This window comes from Cryptomeria japonica, chromosome 2, assembly GCF_030272615.1.
Source record: "Cryptomeria japonica chromosome 2, Sugi_1.0, whole genome shotgun sequence".
In the NCBI taxonomy this organism is placed as follows: domain Eukaryota; kingdom Viridiplantae; phylum Streptophyta; class Pinopsida; order Cupressales; family Cupressaceae; genus Cryptomeria; species Cryptomeria japonica.
Genome location: NC_081406.1, coordinates 670664998 through 670683987, shown reverse-complemented (window position 1 = coordinate 670683987; position 18990 = coordinate 670664998). Strand labels below are relative to the sequence as shown.

At 39.9% G+C, this 18990-nt stretch overlaps 1 protein-coding gene across 3 annotated transcripts in view; it reads left to right on the top strand.

Moving 5' to 3' along the window:
• The window catches only part of LOC131034013 (isoamylase 2, chloroplastic), a 374673-nt gene that overhangs the window by 338078 nt on the left and 17605 nt on the right, over nt 1-18990 (top strand). For all 3 annotated transcript variants that reach the window (XM_057965350.2, XM_057965347.2, XM_057965346.2), the window contains one exon: nt 3635-3715. In XM_057965350.2, the coding sequence (XP_057821333.2) occupies nt 3635-3715 (81 nt within the window). The remainder of the gene's footprint in view (nt 1-3634; nt 3716-18990) is intronic.

Sequence of the window (18990 nt, the reverse complement as noted above, 5' to 3'; positions counted from 1 at the left end):
AACCCTCGCCAGACAGACACAAACAGGAAGAATCCCGTTACACGGCATAAACACAGTCCAAAACGGACTTTTGAACACAAAATTTTTTCGAAAATCTGCAGCAAAACTAAGAGGCCCAAAAAGTCTCAGAAAAGAATTCACAAATTCTTTATTCAGGCTCTGATACCATAAAACAGTGCGAGACACGCAATGGATTTCAAAGTATTGATTGATTTACAGAATGAGCAAGACGCTCATAAATAATACAAGAGTATTTACAAGAATAGCAAGTTTCTAATAAGAAACTACTGAGAAGATCGTAGACGATCTTACTAAAATAGAATATACACTATTGAGCATTAATACTAAAATTAACATTATTTTAATATTCTAATAAGTTTTGTTATACTATATATAGATACACATTATGTGCACAAAAATGTGCAGAATCAAATGCAAACACAACTTACGATTTATAATTCAATGTCTATTGCCAAATGGTAAAAATAAATTAAAATGGTTTATATTAGCACATCTACACATAAAATCAATAGAAATGATCAAATTGCTCTTCATTGAGAGCATTGATGTCATTGGCTGGTTTAGTGGATCAACAAGCAGTGCTGGTGTCGCTCCCACTATCTACACCATTATGTTCTGGGAAAACACTGATTAAGTTACCATGGAAGTACACATGGAAAAACTTAATAGTCGTTACCATGGAATAACTTAATAGTTAATCAATATAAATTTTGGAAGCACACATGGAAGAAACAAAGGAAATATCAAGCAGGGTATTGATGACAAAGCACCAAATACAAGTAATGAGGTGATAGATAGAACACCCTTGGCAACAAAAGATGAATTCTTCAAAAGAGAAAATCATCTTGTGAGTAAAGAAGAGATTAACTTAGAAGAGGAGTCAAAAGAATGTGATGAGAATGTCGATATGAATAATGAAGATGATGATGAAGAGAGTTTTGAGGAAGAACTCTATCATGCTATGGATGAGATTGAAAAACTTAGAAAGAAGAACCAAAAACTTGAGCTACAACTTCAAGAGTCAAATGAATCTAATGCAGGGTTAATGCAAAGCCTTGAAGAATTTGAGAAGATAATTCTCAAGCTAATAATATAGTTTCAAGAAGAGTGTGGATCAAAGGCTAACATTCTTGAAGAATATGAAAAAGTGATCATAGATTTAAAAGCTCATATTGAAGAAAGGAAAAAGAGTGAAGAAGAGGTAAAATTCCAATTGAAAGCAAAGGAAGAAAATTGTTAAAAGGTAGAGTGTCAAATTGTTTCCATGAGGAAAGAATTGGAGAAGACATCTACCAAATTAAACACAAGCCTCAAGTTTATAAAGAACATCAAAATCCTAGATGACATCATTAATGGGCAAAGGTCAGTGTCTAATAAAATAGGACTTGGCTATAAAGAAAATCAAGCATTCAAGGAAGATTCCAAAGAGACTCCTAAGAAGACAAATAAGGGAAAGACAAAAAGACTTGAAGATACTTTCAAAAGCCCTATTAGAAATGAAGGTAGCTAGAAGACAAAGACTCCTCCTAAAGTTAACAAGGACAATTTCAAGAAGTTCTTTCCTCTGAGGCAAGTGTATACATACAGGTTCAAGAGCACCATCTATGGTTATTGCTATTCATGTAATCATTTTGGGCATAGAGCAAGGGAGTGTAAAACACATGTTATTATTCTTATGTTCCTCTAGTGAACTACAGTGTTGTATGCTACAAATGCAATAACTATGGACATATTGCAAGATATTGTAGAAGTAGCTTTATGAAATCACCTAGACAACATAGACAAAACATCTAAGGAAAAGGGCATCGATCAAAGGCATAAGGACGTTTCATGTACTATCCAAGGAAGGAGTCAATACAATCTGAAGTTAATTCACTAACTAATGACATTGTTGGTAAGAAGGAGGAGGCACAATTTGGTACATAATTAATTCAGTTGTTTGCGAGGGTTATGGATGTGGAGATACAACTTCTCACATCACGCCCCTTCGTTGCATATTAAGGGAGGATAACGAACTCATCAAAAGGGACAGATTTGTTTTTATATACTTATCTCATACTTGTAGTGCTCAAAAGAGCATTGGAACAACTGAGTGAAGGTGGTGCCTACTCACCCCATTCCAAGGCAAACGACGCATGAACAAGAGTGGATTAGACAGAGACAGTGTCAAAGAGATTGCATGATTACAAAGTGATTTATCAGGAATAGCGGTCAGAATCAGAACTTCAATTCTTTCATACCCAATCCATAAATATTCAATCGCATGGTTGTAAATCATCATTCAGAGAGTGATCAATAAGGGATCGGACAATATATTCTTTCTTATGCCAGTTATAAACTAAGTGAATCATTGTACTCCATAACACCTTCTGCATATATATTCTCTTAATTTATAATTACAGACCTTCTTTGTTGGAATTTACATTAGAATTCAGATCAAACTTCTCTTGGGGCAATATATAGAAGTTGGTATCAGAAATTACTACATAAGGAAGTAGATATTACTGTCTATTGGAACACTTCAGGCTCACTAATTAGGCACTTAGTGGAGTATTCTTGATATGTCTTACAAAGCAATATTTCCATAAGAATTATATGCATAATTGACTCAAAAAATGGAAATTAGAAAAGGTCTCACAGGGACGTTACATCCTAAGTGCCCTAAATGTTGATCGTATTTTATCTTTTGAACATTAGAGAAACACTTAATGAAAAGCTGTGAAAGGCTCTATATTATTTCACAACAGTATTTCCGTGAAACAAACTACTTTTGATTAGTAAGTATCATGATATAATAAAAATGTATATAGAGATGTATTTTTGGGAAGAGTAAAATATATATATCAAATGCACAGAAAGCAGACAAGGTTGATTAAGAAATGGGTCAGGACTGTGGCTGGGGAACTGACTAGGATATTTTGTGACTGGTACTGATCCTTGACTGTACAACCAAGAAATTTAGAATATGAACTAAATGGCCACCATTTCAGCTTCTAGTACATGTGGGAAAACTTCCATGGGCCAGGACAATATTCCTGTTTGCATAAATCTATAAATGGAGGTGCAAAACTAGTATTTAAAATTGTATTGAACAAAGGAAATAAGGATTCAGTTGTTCATACTGTGATAGAAGGGTTGAGACAATAGAATATGTCATTAAAGAACCAAGTGGCAGCTTGGATTTAAACAATGAATTTTACTTAGTAAATTTTACTACTTTGATATTGGTGTTATATCATTTGCCATTACTATGGTCTGATTTTTGTCTCTTCCGAGGGTTTCTAGGATAAAATATTGAGCTATTGTGTGGAATTATTTTATTGCAGCATGTTTTGTTCTTACTTCGATCAACAACTCTCTCCCTAACATTGTCATTTGATTACAAGTAGCACAGTATGCTATCATAATATATGATTCTTGAATTCTGCTTGTTTTAGAGAGTTCACAGATCATTTAAACTCTCCACTTCATTCATGGAGTGTAAGAGCTATTTAACATTTTTTGAATTTTTTTGATATTCAACAGATTTGTTTGTGCCTTAACTTGTTCAAAATTTTCATCAACTCTTTGTTACATTTATATTAAAGAAGTGGGATTTTATTGGCTAAAGCAGGCATCGTTTGGTTGATACAAGTCTTCCTTTTCCAGAAACTTTCTCAAGAGAGGCAACAAGTATGGATCTGCCACCAATAAGGTGAGAGTTGTTTTATTGACCAAGTTGATTAAAATCCTATGTGATTAAAGCATACTATAAAATTTCAAGTCATCTATCCATATAGTTGAATTTAGTGAAAAATTGGTTTGCAAGTGTTTTAGATTTATATTTTGCAAGAACAGAAATAACATTTTTAGAAGATTTAGATAGCTTAAAATAAATCCTATACATGTATACTTATTCTTGTAAGATTTAGTGTCATGTGGGCTTTGAAGTGCTTGTATGTATATTTAGAAATTGCTGTACTAATCTTGAAGTATATATTTTCTCCTAATGTTAGAATAGCTAATCTTGCAAGTGAAAGTGCTACGTGTTGTTTCCTTTAATAATTTCTATAGTTCAGTCTATTATTATCTGATTAGAGTCGATCTGAGATATAATTTGATGATTCTACCCTCAAAGAACAAAAAATTTATAGTAGTGTTATAAGACTTGAACTCGGCAAGCTGATTTTGGACTCGAACTCAATGCCCAGACTCAGCAAAGACTTGGCAAATTGAAAAACCCTAGAAACTTGAACATTTTTAAAGGATCAAAAACTCTCTTCATACACCCTTAAATAAATAATCCTTAAAGACACAATAATCTCATCAAATAGAAGCTATTTTGATCACATACAAGTATACATTGATGACATAAGTATAAATGCAAATTTTAGCTAAAAGAAATAACACATTTAAATATATAAATATTGTCCAATGTATACTCATGGAATATGAAATCCATGGCATCAAAAGTTCCAAACAAATATCAAAACAAAAGCTAGAAGTCTATAGACAATGGCTCAAAGGAGCCTATATCACTCATCTCTCCTACATGGGCATCTAAGATAGGTGTTAGATGATGATGCAGCCATGATAGCAATATCCACACCAACATCGAAGGTGTCTCCTTGTGCTCCGTCGTCCTCTTACATGGCTACCACCTTTGCTGCTCAATCCATCTGATCAACCCATGACAAGTCATCATTGTTGAAGACAAGATCGCCAACCTTAGTGATCCAATCTAACTGTGGATCAACCTCCTCTAAATTGATAGAAAACAATTCAACACCCAAGATTTGTTTGTGATGGAGGTGAAGGTTGTAATGAATATACACCAACAACATATTGTGCTTTTTGGAGTGTATGTGCTCAAACAAACTCCAATTGTGCTCACATCTTGAAGCACTACATGGCTTGCTTCAAAACATGAATTGCAATTCTTTGAAGATTTGGCACCTTAGCACCAAACATCTCCCACCGTGCATCTGAAATGAGAAAAAATAAAAATCAATTTTATTTTGTAACTCTGACTTACACAGTTTGCTTTCAATATTAAATTATTAATGTAAAATGGTAAAAGAGAGAAAAGTTTAATTTTTAATTTTAAATTGTACCTTTAATAAATTTTTACTTGGTTGCAATGTTGTTCGACTTGCCATGCATATCTCTCGTGCAAAGAGATCTTCTTGTGCAAGCTTAAAGATATCTATCTCAGTATCTATCTTCGCTCCAACTAATGAATCAAGTGTCATTTTCTCTACAATTGGCTAGAGCCCACTCAACACCTCATTGGCATTGAAATCTGGGAGAAATTGGAATGTCATATTGTGGAAGTAGGTAGCTGCATGTAAAGGCTAGTGAAGATGAAGGTACCATTGTTGATCAATGATCTCCCGTATGGGATGGTACTTCTCCTCAACCCTTGATTAAACAAATCTAATGGCTTTCGTTGACCTATCCATACCCTTATATATGTAGCCCATTGCAGGCTTCTCTTCATTAGCAACTTGTAGGAGAACAACCAAAGGCTCTGTGAGATTCAATCATTGCGAAGCATTAACATAAATAAGTGTGAACAAAAATAAGAAAACTAATTGGAAATACAAACAAAAATATAATGGAAAGTTACCTCTACAATCTCAATGGCCAGTTGCCAAAAACTCTACTCATCAAAAACCCAATCAATCGTGTCAACCCCTGCATTGGTATTTTCATATTATGATGTAGGCCATTCCTCACAAACATTTGCCTCAAAGTGGCCTTGGACTATGTTGACGTGGCTAAACTCGCATTGCTACGACTCCATCCGACCAACACAAAATAGAATGCTAAGCACCCTATCCTCTCTTGAGATAAGGAAATCCCTAATGCTGTTTCAATTGATCAATGGGGACGACCTCAAGGTTTCGATTGTCAGGTCTTGATTGCGGGATTACTCAGTGATTGATGTGATTTGCTGGGAGCACAAGGGGACTTACGTTCTGCAACAAGCTGGTCTGCTGCAATTCTCAAACTACGAAATAAAAAGAAAAGAGGAAGGGTTTAGGAGACCTAAGGACAAGGATGATAAAGGTTGATGCAGCAGGTAGACAAATTTCAATAAACCAGTTCTTGTTTTGCCAGAGACACCCTCACAACTAGACAAGAACGGTGCAAGCCCCAAGGGATGAAGGATTTTTAGACCGGAGACATTCATTTAGATACCCAATTCTGGCGCAGCCTAAGACGAACACCTACAGTTGAACTAAGCACAGTTTGGGTTCAGACTAGCCATGCACGGTGACCTACAATCAGCAGACCCCCAATGGTATGAACCAGAAATGCATCAAATACCCCTCTACACTTCACCATTGAAATTCTTGCACTCTAAAATTAACTAGCTGAAAGAAACCATGCAAACAAAATGAAAACAAGATGATAAACACCAAATCAATGTCTATATATTGATTTCGGCTGCCATTACAACAATTTCTGCAGCATCTCTATGCTATTCCTAAAATATAACCTATTCTAACTTCTAAAATCTAACTACAAAATTCTAACCACAAAATTCTAACTTTTTACATTGAGAGGCATCCTTCCTTTTATAGATTTACAATTTGAACCGGTGGCCAGGATTGACTGCATCCAAGGGTTGCAATCTGCCTTCCAGAAGCTGGCAGCTTTAACCCATGCCTATTAAACTCTCAGTCATCCACCCAACCACCCTCCTCAACTGCCTACAACTGTTTGGATTCAATTTGGGTCTATCCGGTGGTTGAACATAACTGTCGACAACTGACTTGTTTCCCCTTTGTTTCAAAATATCTTAAATGGGGCCCACAAGCAGTTTTACATTTAAACAATTTCAGTTTTCCAAACTTAATTTCTTGAATTAAATCCAGCTGTGCATTTCTCCGGAATGCATACTTTGAGCATTTTGTATGGTCTTCGGTCTTTGGTCTCGGTCGTGGACTTTAGCTTGTTGTTCAACGGCACACTTTCTAATGCTCGGTTTTGCAATCTCGCGCTTTGCATCTTTTCTCCTCCATGTTCCAGCTTCGCTTGTGATCCTTCCTCGATTTGCCTTTCAGGGTTTCTCTTGGTTTTTCCCAACGACGCCTTCGACCTACGAACAATCAATTTGAAAAATTAATTAATTTAATTTAACAAACATTAAATTTCTTAGGCAAGGTCGAGCTTTTGTTTGGCGAAGTCGGGCGTGAGAAGCTCTTTGTGAGATTTTGAATTTGAAGTGAAAGCCACTCCTTTTGAATTTAAATTCGGCCATCTAGGAGGTTTTGGGCAATTTGAGAGGTTTTTCGCCCCTTTTGATCTTTTGGCACGAATTCGGACGTTCTCGCATTTCAGTTTTATGAGCCGATTTTGGAACTTAGACCCTTTTCCTCTTTTCTAACTCGCGATTTTCGGTGACTTTAGTCTTTTGAGTCTTTCTTTTATGTTTTGGTTGAATGGGGCTTTCCTCATATTTCGCCCATTTAGGCCAATTTGTGAGGTTGCTTACATTTCGGCCTCTTTCCCAAGATGCACGACTTAGTTCCTGCTTGTTATTTCATCTAAATGGACATGTTTGCGAGATTTTAAGTTATATCGCCCTATTTCTCCTTTTTGACATTTGGCTATATTGTGATTTTAACATTTTCGAATCTTCGAACTCCTTTTTGGCGAACCTTAAACATATTTACCCCTTTCCATCCTGTGAGGAGATTAGGCGAGCTTCTCCTTTCAGCTCATGAACTCCAAGATCGTGCTACTTATGTCTTTTCGGCCATGTAGGCCTTTTTGCAGACTTCAAACACATTTATCTTTTTTTCGGCCTACATGGAAGAAATGCACGATTTCAAATTTATTAGCCAATTTCGGCTTATAAGTCAAGTTTCTAAGCCTGAGTTTTCGGGTTATTGAGTAAATTCGCGAATTTGGTTTACTTTGTGAGTTGTGGGAGAATTTCGGCCAAAATGCCGATTTTGGAAGTTAGAGTGCCTTCGGCCTTGAAGGCCTTTTCACGAGTTATGCCCATTTTCGAACGGGAGGACCCTTGTATGAAATTTGATGCGATTTACACTTTGTTCGGGTATTGACCTAAAAATACAAGATTTCAAATTTCGACATCCTCCCTTTGCAATTTTCGGGCTCCTTGAACGCTTTGCAAACTCGGCCTATTAAGGTGTTTTGTAAACCTCATTGCCTTTATTGTTTTCGGGCTGACTAAAGGTTTAACGCGACTTCTCTTCTAGTTATCTTGTCTTAAAAAAAATTCGGGCCTGTGAGAGATTTCAAGAGTTTCGATGTTTTCGGTTTCTAAAGACTTTCTTCTGTCATTAATCCTCTCATATTTCGGCCTGGGAGGGGCATTTGAAAGCTGCAATGACCCCCGATTAATATACCCTGATACCTTATTCTTGTCAAATACACAACAATTTTAATTATTAATAAATAAATAATTATTAATTATTATTTAATTATTATTCATTTATATATATATATATATCACCTTTTAATCAAATTCTACAAATAACATAAGGGGCAAATAATAATTAATTATTATTTAATTATTATTCATTTCTTTATATATATATATATATATATATATATATATATATATCACCTTTTAATTAAATGCTACAAATAACATAAGGGGCAAATAATAATTAATAAAGAATAAATCTTAGTAAATATAAATTAATAATGATGAAACAAATATATAAGAAAGTAACCCGTAAATAATGTTAAGGAGCATTGGAGTGGGTAATAAATTAAAATAAAGAAACGAAACTATGTTTTATTATACACAACTTTATTTTTAATCAGGCAAAACAAAAATTAAAGTCACGAAAAGATTAAACATAGGCAAACAAAAATACAATAGTCATGCACAGAAGTCATGCACGGGAGTCACGCACAGGGTCACGCACAAGAGTCACGCCCCTTGACGGGAACCAAGCAGAATACTTAAGGACCACAAGGTTGCGCTGAGGAGGAAAAAGGAGGATAGGAAGAGAATACCAGGTTGGAAGCAAATCGTGGGAAGAGGGAAGCGTTCCCAGCATATCCAGGATACACCTCCAGCAAGTAATTTGTAAGTGGTTCACCCTAAGCCATAGCAAATATCTCATAAATAATATTGTATAAATTCGAATCAGATAGACTTAAATAGAATAGCCGATCAAACACAGAGGTGCATTCTAAAATAACAGAGATGCATTTAGAATTAACGTTGCAGGGATGTATTCATAATTAGCAACATAGGGATGCACCCAGAATTATAATAACATTTATAGAAACAGGGATACTTTCAGGATTATATTATAATAGTAATATATTAGTAATGTTAAAAATAAAAATAAAAAAATTACCATAAGATTGTAGAAATACACTCAAAATTAAAACAGAGGAAATAGAGATTACTTTAGAGGAAATTTATAGAGCTAGGAATCGTTGAGGCATTTTCAGAGCAGAGTTAAATGCCAAGATTCCCAAAGGAATCCAGAGAGAGATTCATAGAGAATCTCTTAGAGACGATATATATCGTAGAGATTAAACCATATGCATATGTTAGAGCTAGAGGGGCTTGAGCAGGGGTGGGATCTCTGCCAAGCTTGAGAGCATTAATGATTTCACTCATTAATAGAGATCCCAAATAGAGACCTTAGGAGGACGACATCTTGGATTGCTCCTAACTAAGAAGTGTTTCTCGATAGAGGGTTGGGTCAATCCAGGTAAGGTCCAACTAAGTATTGTATCCTTTTTATAGATAACAATAAATTAGTTTAACATTATTGGTTAAATGGGTAGAATAACGTATCACATTCTTTCTAGTATAATTACACAAATAAATATATATGTTTAATTACCTTCCATATTGTTTGTACACTAACGTTTGTTTGCAGGACTTGGACGCCAAATAACCCAATCCCCAACTGGGAACATTACAAAAGCTTAACACCCTTTGTTTTCCTTCCACCAATTTTGGCCCACATGGTCATTTTGTGCACTGAAGTCATTTGCTAAGCTTCTCGGCCTTACAAGCAAATATCATGAACTTAGTGATTTCCAACTTCGATTTCAAAGAGGATTTTGAGAGTTTTAGGCATTTTCTACGAATTTCGGCCTACTTAGTTGATTTGTGAGATTTTACTCCTATTGACATTTCACTCCATCCTCTATTGATGGTTTTCGGGTATTCATAGGGTGCTTGGAATGTCCTCATTCCCCTACTATGCGGGCAGACTTAAACCAAAAAATGGGGATCCCTATTTGAGGAAAATGGGGTGCAGTGTGCGAGCACAACAAATGGCGACTCGGCTGGGAAATTTTCCTGAACATTTCAAGGATTACTATCCGGATCAAACCCCAAAATCTCTAATTTATACCCCTGAAAACAACCCAAATGACAAAAGACAGATTCAAAAGAAAAATGAGGTCACAAATTGAATTGAGTCACCAACCTTGAAAATCAAATGTGTGCAGTGAAATTCATTCCAGCTTAGAGAAAGTTGAAATATCATTCTTCGATCAAGGCAAGCTACCTTGCAGACTCATACTCCAAAAGCAACTTGGATAGAGCCCCGTTGCCAGCGAGCGTCCATAGCCCCGGCAAGGTTATCGCCTATAAGCTCACAGAGATTGCTTTGTTTTCGATAAATTTTCTTTTTGAATAGTGGCAAAGGTGTCTGCACTCCCAAAGCCAAGTACTTTTTGGTATTTCTTTGCTTTTCAGATTTCTTTTCTTTTGATTTTCTATTTTATTTTCACTTTTCCACTTTGGCTGGTAAGCAGTAAAGCTTACCTGGGATTGAGCGTTACAGTGGTCGCTGAAGCAAAACTTCGGATTTTTCAGTTGCAATGACTTCCGTTGAAAGCGATCTTAAGTGTTTAACTGTGCGGTGATCAAAATGTTGGTGACAAAACGCAGTAAGCAACTAAATTTTTAGAATGACTAGGCCTTAAACCAAATGGACTGACTACAGGGGCAACCGTTAATTAGGTGCTCTACCAAAGTCGGCATTCAAGAAATGAGCTGGAAAAAACTTCTTGACTTTGCATACCAATGTTGGGAAAAACAAACATACCCCTACAAAAACGATGAGGAGGCAACCCCTTTCGAAAGGACACCCACACTACAGAAAGCAAACTAAACTAAAGCAGAAAAACAAGGAAACTAAGATAAGACAGGAAAGAACCTACTCTAAAACGGAAAACAAAACCTAAATTAACTATGTACAAGAAGAGACTGATTGTACAAAAGGTGGACTATATGCATGCGTCCCCGACCCGGGGTGATTTTTCAGTGTGTGCAGCAGTAACAGGGCAGCAGGAATAGTTCTCAATTTGGCTTGTTTGTCTTTGTATTCCAAAAAGAAAAATTTCAGCTGGCCACTCTCGAGTTTAACCAAGACCTCAAGTAAAATTATTAGTTGGGGAGGCTCGTTAGGTCCGTGGTTAATCCATTTACAGGTTGTTTTCCCAGAATATTCAAAATCAAATTGACAGTTTTGAGAATTAACAGCAAGAGGGAAAGAAACAACCTGGCAAGTGTCTGAGTCATGCGGGGTGTCTTGCGGTTGGGAGTCTTCGGCTGTTGTATCAGGAGGTCACCATTGGTGGTGCAGCATCTCGATAGCATCCGATGTGTGCAAGCTAGCATCAAATTCTTCATCGGTGGTATAGGCTGAAAATCAATCTCAAAACCGAACTCGAACTCAGGAAAGAGGAGTGCACCATCTGTTAGTGCATCTTCGGATTGCATGAACAATGCAGTCTTAGGCATCTCTATCAGCACATCTTCAAACAACGACGACTCTTTGAGTGATTGATCCTCAAAAATATCCTCAACAGACTCTTGGATTGTGTTGTGCGTTGCACACGCTCCTTGTCGGCGACAGGGTCCCCTTTCCTGTTTTTGAGTCTTTCGTCTTTGCCCTGCTGAGTTTTGCACAGAGTGTCGCGTTTTTTCGAGCGAGTCCGCGACTAGTCCATAAAGTGATGATGTCAAGGAAAAGAGCCGATGAATCCATCCGGCTAGTCTAGCCCTCGGGCACGGTGCCAAGAGTTTGTTCGAAGTTTTGAAAATCGCCTTGGATAGGCGTAAGGTGGTAGAAATTGGCGAGGCCCGCCAAGCAAGAGCAGTGCGTCTAAAGGTCGCACGAGGACCAAAGTCATCGTTTTTCGCACAAGAGCTACGAAGCAGATTGCATAAGGTTTATCCGCGCGAGTGTTTGTAGGATTTGAATGAAGGATGATTTTTGCCTGCTGATGAAGAATCGAATTTCCTGACCAAAATGCCAAGGTTGCGAAACTTGCCCAAATGCCTTGAAATTCTGAAACCTCCGAAATGCAAGTTTGTAGACCTAGCGAAAACTGGTCTGGAGTCTAAATTTTTTCTTAAATTCCCAAAATCTATTATTTGGTGCGAAATTCACTTGAAATGCTCAAATTCAGACCTTCGAGCGAAAATTGGAGAATGCGAAAAAGGTGAAATCTTGCAAAAGACCTTTAAGCTCCGAAAACACTTAAGCGTCCATTTTCGAACCCTGGGGCGAAATTTGAAAAGTGTTGAAAGTTGCGAAAAGCTCCTCCAGATCCGAAATTCACTTTAAACCCCAAATTTGGACGTTAGCTCCGAAATTTCAAAATATGACACATCGCAAAAGGTGCTGAGAGCTCCGAAATTTGCCAAAGGATGGTTTAGGTCCAAAATTCACCTTAGGTCTCTCATTTTCGGACCCTGGGGCGAAATGTGAAAGTGCGAAATCTTGCAAAAAGTGGGCCAAGGTCCGAAAAACACTTTAAACGCCCATTTTCGGACCATGGGGTGAAAATTAGAAAATTTGAAAAGGGCGAAATCTTGCAAAAAGCTCCTCCAGGTCCGAAATTCGCTTTAGACGCCCATTTTCGGGCCCTAGCTCCAAAATTTCAAAACATACCAAATTTGCCAAAAACGCATTGAGGTCCGAAGTTGGTGCGAGTTTGTAAAAGCGCGTTTTAGTCCGAAGTTTTCGCGAGTGGCATTTAGGTCTGAAACCCCCCCCTTTTTTTAGATAGCGAAAACATCTAAGAGCCTCGAGATTTGCAAAATCGAGCCAAGGGTTTGAAGTTTCATTTAAGGCTTGCAAACAGCGTTAAAAAGTCCGAAGATTTTTCCTTGCAAAACACTTAAATGCTTCGAAAATCGCAAAATGTCCCATTAGGTCCGGAGTTTTTGGCAAAGCGTTGAACTTCGAAATTCGCCAGAAATCGCCAAAATCGTGAAGGACGCCATGGCTCCAAGGTTTTGCAATGCTTGCAAATAGCGTTAAGAGGTCCGAAGTTTCCACTTGCAAATAGTGTGAGGGCCTCCAAAACTTTCCAAGGTCCGAAAATAAGAAGAATAAACGCCATTCAAATCTGATTAACCCCCTCCACGCTGCTGCATTTCATATTAGGAGACCACGTCCGATTCTAGAAGGCAAAAAAAAAAAAGAAGCTAGTTTCGCATGATTCATATTCAGGTAAAACGTTGCATAATCTTTTCCAGATCATTCAAATTCAGATTGCCAATTGCCCAGGGTAAAAAACCATCTAAAATGATAAATTCTCTTTCATCCAGCAACCGCAAAAAATTTAAATCAAAAAGATAACCGTTGGAATCCGAAACTTTGCAGAAACGTCCCTTCGTCTTCACGCAGCAAAGTCAGGCAAATTCTCGCCATCCACTCTCGTCAGGTAAGTATGCTCTGTCTCCTGTGATCATCTGAAATACTTATAAATCAAACAGGCGTATGTGCGAAATCTGATCAAAATGCTTCAATTTTCGAAATTGCATCTTTTTCGCTTGAGGACGTTGTCCAAAGTAGTCAAAATTTAAAATTCACTCCTAAGGTTTAACCAGAAATTGCATTTTCAAACTTAGGAGAACTTTTCATGCTTTGTCTCTGTTGAAAATTAATCCAAAATCCAGAACGTTAAGTATAAATGCGTGATCAAAATCTTCATAAATACTTTGGTTTAAAATTGATCAAGCCCTTTTAGCTAGAAATGTCGCTCCATGCCCAATCTAAATTTTGAATTAATCCTTTGAATGCTAGGGTATTCTCTATCTAACCCGCCTTACTTCTTTGTGTATCGCCTCGTAATTCGCGTCTGGTTGTGCAGGATAAATGCCTAAGTCGGCGGTAGAATCATCAAAGACGCCCGCTACGGCCGAGACATCGCGAGCATCTAAGTCGGATATCCCACCCAAGGTTGAGAGGATGAAGTATCAGTATCAAAGGGGAGGATTGAGGGAATCGAAAGTTCAGAGCGGCTGGGACAATATCGGTGATACCGACCTAGGCCATATCGACATCCAGGACTTCAGGAATCGGATCTTCTCCCCTAACGCCTATGGTAAGCCTAGGCAGATGGTGGAAAGTGGCATCGCCCAAGCAACAGGATTTCCTCCAGCGGTATAGAACTATGAATTAGTGGTAGAGGCTGCCCGGCATTATGAGCCAAATTCCAAACTGGTGCTCCTCGAGAACATGACCATCGCCAACTTCACTCCCGAGGCCATTGGCGATGCATTTGACATCCCCTTTCCAAACAATCCCACAGCTACAACCATAGATGAAGCACAAGGGGCATATGATATGAATCCGGCTCAATGCAAAGCACTGATCAACAAAGAATGGTACAAAGAGAAGAGGCTTTCAAGTGCCAGAATTGGGAAGAAGACCCCATGAAGTGATTTTCATAATGAGCATGGGGATATGATCACATTACTCAGCCGAGTCATGGGACTTCCTAAGTCCAACTACTTTGAAGAGTGGATGTTCTATTTTACAGAGCAGGTCTTTCTTGGGAAGTCTAAGTTTGATTGGGCTCAGATCATAAGCGACAACATCCACACTCAGCTGATTGAGCTCGAAACGAAGAAGTACTTCACCATGACCTCTTATTTGGTCTATATGTTTGCCAAGAACCAGCCACTGCCAAGGTTGATAATGAAAGGTGAAATCGGGAATGGACCTGGTAAGGTGAAGGTCTATGATTGTTACGCGCAACTGCACTACCAAGATATAGCTCAGAGGGAAAAGAGCAGCCTAGCTTATGCAGTTGGCCAGTATGAGTGCGTCAATGATGCCTTCACAATGCGCCTAGTCAGGCTAATGCAGGGAGGATTACACATAAGGCTCTCAAAGCAAGCTACTACTCTAGTACAGAGGTATGGAGCTTGGTTCATTGAGTTCCCAAGGTTCTCCCATATCCGAATAGCGGGCTTTGATGGTGCCCCTCTCCGACTTCCACGGTACCCAACCGACAAAGTAGTTCTTATGGAGGTCGCAAGGCAGTCACACCCGGCCGGCATCTTACTCCGAGAAAGCAAGCAGGCTGGATTCACATTCCCCAAGATCACAGGCAACCATTTTGTCCACTTGAAGACCCTTACCCTACCAGAGGAATCCCTTTCAAAGCTGGCCTCTTATGGCCTACAGGACCATTTTCCAAGAAAATATTTCGATCATGATAATCTGGCGAAGAGAGCCTATGGTAGGCAGTACAGAGCACAGGAATCAGTTGAAGACTATTGGAAGAATTGCTCTGATGACTACGAGGTCAAGAGGCGGGAATATTCTAGACTAAGTGTGTAGCAAATGCGACTCTTTGAATACCGTCGGGTCCCAGATCAGCTCACAGATTCAGGGAATTGCCTCCAAGTCCGGGAATTTGAAGCAGTAAGGCATCTCTTGCCAGGCGTCGATTGGTCCCAGGACTTGATCACTGATTTTGAGGCAGTCATGGCAGCCCCAGCAAGATACACAGATCAATGGTTACATCAGCAGATTGAAAGGCTAATCCATGAGGGAGTCCAGTTCACTTACCACTTAATGGGCAGCCTCGATTCTCAGTCTTCAGAAGATGAAGGAATGTCTAGTGCACCCCGGGAAGAAACTGAGAAACCAGAGAAAAGAAAGAAGGCTAAGGCTTGCAGAGGGACTCGGACGTCCAAAAGAACAAGAAGGGAGAAGATTCCTATAAAGAGACCAGAGGTCACTTCATCTTCAAAGGACCCCAGTTCGTCCGACGATGTAGTAGAATTGGATTGTATACCTGCTCCGCCTTCCCAAAGCAACATCAATGCATTTGAAGCGAATGATCCTCCTGTGCCCAATGTGCTAGACACTAAACTAAGAGCCCTCGAATTGACCGAACTGGGCAATCAAATAGAGGAAGGAGAGATTCCATCCACCTAGGGGGTCAAAGTGCATGAACCTACTCAACAGAGCCGCCACGAGTTGCTGCTCCACAATACAGCCAAAGATGACTCCACCGTCGAAGGAGAGCGAAGGATAGATGAGACTCATGAGCTCGAAAGAACTGAAGAACAACCATCACGTGAAGATGTCATGCAATTGTTCAACGAAATAGGGGAGAATTCAGCTACAAGCAAAGAGCTTCACACCTCTTTCACTCCTCCGGTAGCAGAGCAGCTGCGAATCTATGGTGAGTCGGCCGAGAACGTTAGAGAACAGAATGCAGACTTAACCTTATTATCAGCCCAGACAGTGCCTTGTTTGCCCTCTCGGGTAAACGGTTAAATGCAGAAAGTAAATGCACAGAACATAATGGAAATACATTAAATAACAAGTCTCTGTATTAATTCAACGGTCCATGTACATCAAGTGCTTATAACATTACATTTTACATGACTATCCTGATCCACTTCGAAGGAAAGGTATGCAATATATAATACCTGAAGGGGTGCGACCAACCGTCACGTCCAATTGCCCTTCGGGACGACTAACTAACTGACCGCCGTAACTCATTATTACCGACGACAACATAAACATAATATGACAACATAACATAATGATTATTCCCAGCAACATCATCCCCCCCAAGAAAAGAAGTCGACTCCGGACGACTTAATACAAAATAGAGATGAATGGCAGGAACTACTGACGCCAGTGGAGCCCAGAACTTATACACTTGCTGCGTCCTCGCTTGAAAACCCTTTTCTGCTACCATCCGATGCTCAAGTACGGATTTCACCATTATTGCTTCTTTTGACATCAAAGTCCTCCTGTGCCTAAACCAAACTTGTCTGCAAAACACGCTTTTCAGTCTCAGCCTCCACCAACTGCTACTCAAATGATACTGTCTCCCTAGCCAATTTGTCCTCAATAGCCACCCCCGCTGCCCTCCCGGCATCTAACTACTGGGTATGCTGAGCTACGTCTCACGCTAGTACTGCCTCCAACCTGGTGGTCAGTTCCTCCCGAGCCCTCACTGCATCCACCAAGGCAACCTCACGTCCAGTCGAGACATACTCCAAGTTCCTCAAAGCGTACCATTCATGCCTGGAGGTGGCCACAACCCGCTGGCACAAAGGCTAGGAGACACCTCAAATGTTCCATCACACTCCCCAAAGGCTAAAAACTGAACTGAATAACTCCCTGGTGTCATACAACTGTGCGGACCTGCAATGCCTTCCCTCAAACTCTGTTTGTTCCCAACCTCCAAATCCGTCTCCCTCTACGGCTTATGGCCTACCCGCCAATGCTTAGCTGCAGGCTTCTTTCTCACAGTACGGACAACCACAACACATCCCGTGGTATTCTGTAGCTCAAAAATAAACTGCGGGGTCTAGGGCAGCGCCCCCGCCGCCAACACCAAATCACAACCTTTAGAACCACACGAAATTCCATGGCGTGCATCATTTCTGTGATATTTAATGATGTCAAAACCTTTCTTCTACACTCCAATATTTTCAGTGTCTAGGCTCCAAATGTCATCGAATAATGTTTCAATCTGGTCGTCGTTTTTTTTTTGTTTGTTATGTTTGTCCCGGCCATGCAACCTCCCCGTACGGTCAACAACACTGACACCTCCGCGAGGTTTCCTCCTCCTCCTTTTTCCTTGCGTGGTGCGGGTTTCAAGTGCGGCGTGCGGGTGTCCACCGCACGGTGGCATCCACCGCTAGTGGCCCCACTGTCGATGTGACCACCGCACGGTGGTTCCACCGCCAGTGTGGTCACCGTACGGTGGCCCGATGACCTTTTTTTTCCCATGTCGTACGGTCACCTGGCGTGCGAGTTTTTTTTTGCAACTGTACGGCGGTTTTTCTTCTTTTTTTTTTTAAATTTTATTTGCAGCCGTACGGTGGTTTTTCTTTTTATTTTTTATTTTTTTATTTAATTATTTATAATCTAATTGTCGAGTCTTCGGCTCGGGTCCCATGCCGCTGGGACCGCCCTTCATCCTTCTCAATTTTCCTTGCCCGAGAGTCTCCTGTTGTGGTCCTGTGCCTCTTGAATCGCCTACCCGGTCTCTCGAGTCCCCTTCCATCCTCTCAGATCCCCCTCTGGGCTCTCGAGTGTCCGACCGGCCTCTCAAGTCCCCTGCACGCTTCGTGTGGTAGGGTTTCAATTTGCACCCGTTGGTGGCCAATCTATTTTCAATGTCCATCCGAAGACCTGGAACCACAAATTCTACAGGGACCACAGTCTCCTTCCTGTACATAAGAAAAAGAAGAATAATAAAGATTTTGAAGGCTGCAGCCTTCCACACAGGGTTCCAATTGTTGCCAATAATCTTGGGATTATCTACATCATCAAGGTTTGGGGCATCTCCCTTCCAATACTCTCTGTATTCCGGCAGGTACACCTCTGTTGCTTGCTCTAGTTCCTCTACTTCGAGCCTGTAGCTCTGGAACATTTCGTAATCCTCCATTTGCCAATGGAAGATTCCATTCAAAGACCCTGTCTCATCCTCGGAGCACTCTCCTAGTTTGAGAATCCCTTCATCGTTGGGCTCCCTGCAGCCTCGTCCTTCGTCCCTCGGGTCGCCTTTTCCTTCATCCTCCGATTCTGAAAATGATGCCAATTCCTCGTCAACAACCTGGGTCCTCAGATCAATGGTGTACTTCTGCCCCCCTTTCTCCATAGAAAGGGTGTTCTTTTTCCCGTCGTGGTTCACCTTTGATATAACCAGCCACCCTCTGCCTAAGATGGCGTCGTACCCCTTCTT